Below are 6836 nucleotides of genomic sequence, written 5' to 3' on the forward strand. Positions count from 1 at the left end.
CATCAGATAAGAGCTGTGGTGTTTTCTGTAAACTTTTGTAGCTTGACAGAATTTAATTGGAGGTGCTGATGTTTTCTAGAGAAAGTGTAGAATGGAGTGATTGTCCTCCTTATGTACATTTATCTGCAAAGTATGTCCCGATGTAATGAGTTATTTACAACTTATGTGCCAAATTCTAATGCACAACAGAGGTCAACAGAGAAAACAAAAATGACCTCTTAATATATTCCATATTATTATAATGGTGTGCCTCAGTCACTTTGGTCTTATAATCCATGTGTCCTGTCAAAGCAGGTTATACTCGGTGTATGTGTATGATGACATCACTGACCTTGTACACCACACTGTCCTTATAGACCGTGTTACAGAAAAGTCTTTACAAACCACCAGAAAGTCTGAAAAAGAGCCTTTTTTTATATCTCAGTTGTGCAAAGAAAATCTTTTAATTTTAAGTCGTGTATAGGTTCGCTGATTTTTTTCATGATTTTTTATATGTTTTTTGTAGCTCTAGCACCACTGGAACCCGGTGTCCCCACAGCCCTGTGCCCAGTGTAATTTGCGAAAAATGTCAAAAATTGTCCCTCTAGCCCGACAAACGGGTGTGTGTGTGTGTGGAAAAATATCAATCATATGAGTATCTAACAACATAAAGGCAAGTAATGATCACCCTTTTCAAGACAAACTTCCTTAACAAGCCAGAAGGAGAAAGGAAGAGTCAATAAACTACTATCTTCTTGCCAATCAAAAACTGGGAAAAATGGATTATGATTAAATAAAAGGACACCAACTTCTCGCAAACGCCCACTCAATACTTTAGAGACTAAAAGCAGTGCAATACTAGGTCCAAGTTTTATAGGAACTGGGTATATGTTGATAACTTGTCATTTTTACAAGGCTAAGTTGGCATTTACAAGGTCAAATTACATAAATGCAGAAACTTCAGTCCTCCAATAAGGTTGTGCAATACCATGTGGTGTTCAACAAAAAATGGTTGGAATGGTGTGGTCCATAGTCATCTGTTATCACTAATGGATTGTCACTTTCATCGTTACAGATCTTGCTCTTAAAGAATAACTGGAATGCAGCGTCAAAGAATATATCCTGTAAACACAGTGGCCTGACCCTGAACAGGGAATGTGTTGACTAATGGTTTACATAACAACTAACATAATAGTCTGACTATCATTTATTTGGTGGAGATAAGAGAAGTCTTCATAGCTTTTTTTTTTTCAAAGTGCAAAGTACTATAAACATTGTTTAACTCAAACAAGTGCTGTTCAGCTGTTCTTCTGACTACTTGTTTGATACGTACTTCTGCAATTTTTTTTTTACATATTTACTGTACAAGTAAATAAAATGAAAACTTTTTTTATTTTTTCAGCTTTTTTTTTTACAGCCCAACTCTTTACTCTCCATATCTGTATATTTGTGCATTGCATAGAGTTATTTCTAGGCATCTGTAAGTATACAGATGTAAATATGTAGGTGTAAGTAAATCTATGTGTACTTACTGTCAGTAAAACAAATGCATAATGTCAAAGTGATTCAGTCACATGTACTGTTGTTGGCTACTGGTAATTCAATAGAAAATTGCACAGGTGAACGAAACTGCAGGTGTCACATGTGTACATGTATTGGCAGACTAGTTATATGGGTGTGCCTCACTAAGATGTCTACAATGCACCTTCAGGGATGGTTCCCAACGTACAAATCTTACAAAACCTCACCTTGACTGTTACTCAACTGAAATTTTTTGTGTCTTGCAAAGCCTTTTTTAGTTAACCCTCGGATGCATGTATTATTAAATCACAGAACAAAAACTAGATATCTTAACGTCTTTATATTTACTTCAAGACAATAATTTAATAATTTGAATCATTTATTTTTCTTTCCCAAAAATTTGAGAAAGTTACTAATCTCTCTGTTGTTGTGGACACCATGCAATTAGAGTTGCAAAGTAATATAAACCAATGACAGTTTGCAGGTAAGCAAAGAATATGCCATCAGTAAACCATTAGGTTTCACTTTATTTTGATGGTCCCTTTAACACATTCTGTTGACTATAAGTAATGTTGCACCTACATGTCTACTAACTCTCATTAGAGCGTTAGTAGAGTATTAGTAGACTGGTAGGGTTAGGGTTAGATTAAGTTGACATATACTTGCAAAGTTACTGATAGTCAGTGGAATGTCTGTTGGGAGACCATCACAATAAAGAGTTAGCAGATATTAAGTAGACAGGCTACTAATACTCTAATGAGGATGACATGTAGGTGTAGTGTTACTTATTGTCAACAGAATGTTCAAAAGGAACCATCAAAATAAAGTGTTACCAACCATTAACATATAACAGTTATGAGCTTATAAAATAGTATACTATAATAAATTACAAACTTTCTGGGTAAAAAAGACAAACAAACAAACAAACAAACAAATACTTCAGTATCTGAGAGGATTTGGCTTTTGCATTTCATCAGATATAAGGAAACTGACATACAGTGTGCCTTCATAGCTAATAAAACATTATGTGTGACAGGAATTGACGTTTAAGTAGGTTCTGTGTCTTTTTGTAAACCTTCTGGGGAAACATTGTTTATAATCAGATAAGTCATGTAGCCATTCAGATAAGATAAAACTCCATTTATCAACAAATTCATTTTGGCAATAGAAATACGAGCAGTTACTAACTGTTTGCTACTACCAGATATTGTATATCCTCATAACTAATACCATTAAAAAAATGATACTAACTGTTGATCACAGGAAGGTCATGATTGTATTATTGATTTTATAGCTGTTATTTTTTATTGATGAGTACTTATTTCCTAATTACTGATGGTATGGTATTCAGCTGACATAAGAAAGATCTAGTCAATCAACGTGAGAAATTATGGTTTGTCATGTTAGCATGCTGTTTTGAGAACAGTTACCTGAATATTGCACATACCATAATATAAATGTTGCACATGCTTGACATAAACATGAGGGGTTAAGCCTTGATGCTACAGGGGCTTTTTGTCTGAGCATCAGTGACAACAATATTATGCCTACAAAGAAGAAACTCACACATCATGCAAGAGGGAAACTACGAAAACAAGTAAACAGAACTTTTGGCAATTTTTTTTTTTAGCAACACATTATACACAAGAACCCAGATAATGTTTCTTCCTTTTTTGTCATAAGTATGTGTGTGTACTCTATGTCTTTGTAGGAGTGGCTACTTGATGATGTAATGACACACCTCCAGACCTTACTATAAAAACTTTATGACAAAAGGTGAGTCACATGTTCCTATTGAAAGCAACCGACCAAATTAAGAAGAAAGGAATTTCACTGTCATCTCCTGAACTTCTCTTCGGGAAAATCTTCAAGACTTAAAATGGCCAAAAACACCAATATTCGAATCAGTCTCCCAGCAGTCTGCTTTGTCTGGCAGATTGCGATGATTATCCTGTTTGGCGTGTTCATCCGTTATGATGAGGAGTCTGACACCCACTGGATCGAACACAGAAGAAAGAAAAATATTTCCACAAATTTAGAGAATGACTTTTACTATAGATATCCAAGTGAGTAACTAACATACTAGAATGTTTTGCTGCAATCTGTTGAATTGACTGCTATAGCATTGTTTAATCTCCTCTAAATCATATATGAAAGACTAACATTCTGTACTTCCTTTTCTTCTGTTACCGCAGGTTTTCAGGATGTGCATGTGATGATCTTTGTTGGTTTTGGATTTCTAATGACCTTTCTGAAGCGTTATAGTTTTGGTGGAGTTGGTTTCAATTTTCTCATCGCAGCGTTTGGAATTCAATGGGCTCTGCTGATGCAAGGCTGGTTTCATCACCTCGACGAAAACGACTGGAAGATAAAAATTGGGGTTGAGAAGTAATTGATTTTTTGTAATATACTTATTGACATTACAAAACATCACTGAAATGTGCAAATTCATGTTTAGGCTTCCTTTACCCTACAGCTCACTTGACTGACATGCTTTCTACAGGATACAGGACATTCCATGCGATTCCATGTTCCATTTTTGAAGCGATGATTAATATATTCATCTTTAATCTGTAGCTAAAGAATTGAACTGTCATTTTTCAATCAGCCTCATTAATGCAGATTTCTGCGTGGCCAGCTGTCTCATTGCTTATGGCGCTTGTCTTGGAAAAGTCAGCCCAGTGCAGCTGATGGTTCTTACTCTTTTTGGAGTCACCCTGTTTGCTGTTGAAGAGTATATCATTCTTGAACTCCTACATGTAAGTTTGAATCCACTTATTTTCTAATAGTTACCAACATCAGAGAAGGAATTTGTCATTTTTTATTATTTCATACATGCATAGGCGAAAGATGCTGGTGGTTCCATGGTCATCCACACTTTTGGAGCATATTATGGTTTGACCATATCTTGGGTCTTATATCGACCATTGCTATCTCAAAGCAGGCATTTACAAGGATCTGTTTACCACTCTGATGTGTTTGCAATGATTGGTGAGTAGTGAAAGAATGTCTCTTTCCCCTGTTGCATCAAGCAGGGCATAACAAAAGCCCCCTATACAAATTGCTCAATAATTTTTCTGAAAATAATTATGGAAAAAGAACAATGCAAATTTAAAGGCCTCTAGAAGTGCTGTTGATTTTCCAAGGTGTTTTAAGTACATATTGATTCAAATAACCACTTCAGAAAACTGTGCCATTTTCTATTTAATCATGTTTTTTTTTTTTCATTTTAAAGCCTCTAAACTATTGTAAGATAAAGCCCAATTTGTGTAAAATAATTTATTACAGTGCAGGTATTCTGCATTTTCCTCCTCTGCCAATCAAACCCCATTTACCCTTTTTCCTTCTTCCTCTTCTTTTTCTTTTTCTTCTTCTTTCTAATTTCATTTCTAATTTCATCAATCACCTTCAAGAAAATTGAAACTTATGAACAGGTCTGTTGCTTCAAAAAATATCCCATTAGCTACATGTGCGACATTTTAAAAATGATTAAATTAGAGATTGAATCAAATTTCACCCTTTTGGCAATGATGAAAAGTGCTGTTTTGCTATAGCTTGTTGCTAATTTAGTGTTGTGGAATAAAATATTATGAAAAGTGTCCTTCACCCCAGGGGCCTATGCCTGTTGTACCCAATAGGCTATCAAAATATTCAGAATTATTCCTAATTTCCGTCCCTCTTCCTTTAACAGGTACTCTCTTTCTTTGGATGTACTGGCCCAGTTTTAATTCTGCTATTGCAGATCATGGAGATGGCCAGCACAGAGCTGTTATAAATACCTACCTCGCACTGGCTTCATCAGTTCTCACTACCTTTGCCATTTCAAGTATCTCACAGAATAATGGAAAGCTCGACATGGTAACCAAATCTCTGGTGAAATTTTGAGTTGATCTTTTAATTTTTTTTTTTTTGTTCATAAAATAACCCTTAGAATTTCTTGACATTATTCAGGTACATATTCAGAATGCTACCTTGGCTGGTGGTGTTGCAATGGGAACAGCTTCAGAGTTCATGATTACACCATACGGCTCTCTGATAGTGGGATTCTGTTCAGGCATTGTTTCCACATTTGGATATCTCTTTCTGACTGTGAGTTTTGCTGTGTTTTATAGTACTGAAAAAGCTCAAAATAACATATTGAAGTACAATAAGCATATTATGTATTGATACGATATGTGTAATGGTTTTAAATGTTTCCATGTATTAGATAAGGCACTGTTAATTAACTTGTTAATCACTTTATATTTGTTTCCTTATCAGCCTTTTATGGAAAAAACTCTGAAGATACAAGACACTTGTGGAATACATAACCTACATGCAATGCCTGGAGTTATAGGTGGTATCGTTGGAGCAATTACTGCAGCTTCTGCCAGTGAATCAGTTTATGGACAAGAAGGGTAAGTGTGTGTGTGTGTGTGTGTGTGTAGCTTCTGTTTGTACTGTTACCATAAATGAAATTAAACCAAACTATTGCGTGACATGTCATACTGTGGTTCAGGTTGATTAACACTTTCGACTTCAAGGATGCCGTTGCTAACAGGACAGTCAACATTCAGGGTGGTTACCAGGCAGCAGGTCTTTTTGTAGCAATAGCATTTGGCCTTGTAGGTGGAGCTTTGGTTGGTAAGTGCAAATAAAGTTAAACAATTAACTACTTTAGGTGTTTTGATAAATATGAATTAGAGCTGGCATTTTATGTTGTGTAATTTTCCAGGTGGGATACTAAAGCTGCCAATATGGGGGGACCCAGCAGACGCCAACTGCTTTGATGATGATGTTTACTGGGAGGTAGTAGTGTTTTTTAAATGAACTACGTGGTATTGTGTAAAATAGAACTGATACATTTGAGGATTTCTATGTCAAAATAGTACTTGGTTTATAAATAGGGGGCAAACAGAATTCGTGGTGTTTATTTTTAGGTTCCTGAGGATGAGGATGAGAATTTTCTCTCTAGACACCAAAACATGAACCATGCAAGAGGCATACCAGATGTGTGAGTATACATTCTGTCAAGTTTAAAATCACTTGTGTTCATGAATCCCTATTTGAAGTGTGATGGGAACATTTTTTTACATCATAATCAAGGTGACAAAATACAAGTAAAAGCACCTTTAGCATGGTATACAATTATATTGATAAATATGCATTGTGAAATGAATATCAAATTACAGAGATTAAAGGGGTCATATGATGCTATTTTAAAGATTATTATTTTGTGTATTTGGTGTAACAGAATATGTTGACATGCTTTAATGTTCTAAAAACACATTATTTTTCAAATACTGTACATTATTCTAGTTCCTCTATGCCCCGCCTCTCTCAAACGCGTCGTTTTC

General features: G+C 35.3%; 1 protein-coding gene across 1 annotated transcript in view; it reads left to right on the forward strand.

Annotated features, from left to right (window-relative positions):
• The first annotated feature begins 3304 nt into the window (after positions 1 to 3304).
• Positions 3305 to 6836, forward strand: part of LOC107722672 (ammonium transporter Rh type C 1-like) — a 4777-nt gene continuing 1245 nt past the window's right edge. Inside the window, exons 1-10 of the mRNA XM_016531133.1 lie at positions 3305 to 3566; positions 3696 to 3888; positions 4109 to 4259; positions 4344 to 4491; positions 5192 to 5358; positions 5452 to 5589; positions 5761 to 5897; positions 5999 to 6123; positions 6215 to 6288; positions 6420 to 6493. Coding sequence (XP_016386619.1) covers positions 3380 to 3566; positions 3696 to 3888; positions 4109 to 4259; positions 4344 to 4491; positions 5192 to 5358; positions 5452 to 5589; positions 5761 to 5897; positions 5999 to 6123; positions 6215 to 6288; positions 6420 to 6493 — 1394 coding nt within the window. The 5' untranslated portion in view covers positions 3305 to 3379. The remainder of the gene's footprint in view (positions 3567 to 3695; positions 3889 to 4108; positions 4260 to 4343; positions 4492 to 5191; positions 5359 to 5451; positions 5590 to 5760; positions 5898 to 5998; positions 6124 to 6214; positions 6289 to 6419; positions 6494 to 6836) is intronic.

This window comes from Sinocyclocheilus rhinocerous, unplaced genomic scaffold (genome assembly GCF_001515625.1).
Source record: "Sinocyclocheilus rhinocerous isolate Xijiao unplaced genomic scaffold, SAMN03320098_v1.1 scaffold1776, whole genome shotgun sequence".
In the NCBI taxonomy this organism is placed as follows: domain Eukaryota; kingdom Metazoa; phylum Chordata; class Actinopteri; order Cypriniformes; family Cyprinidae; genus Sinocyclocheilus; species Sinocyclocheilus rhinocerous.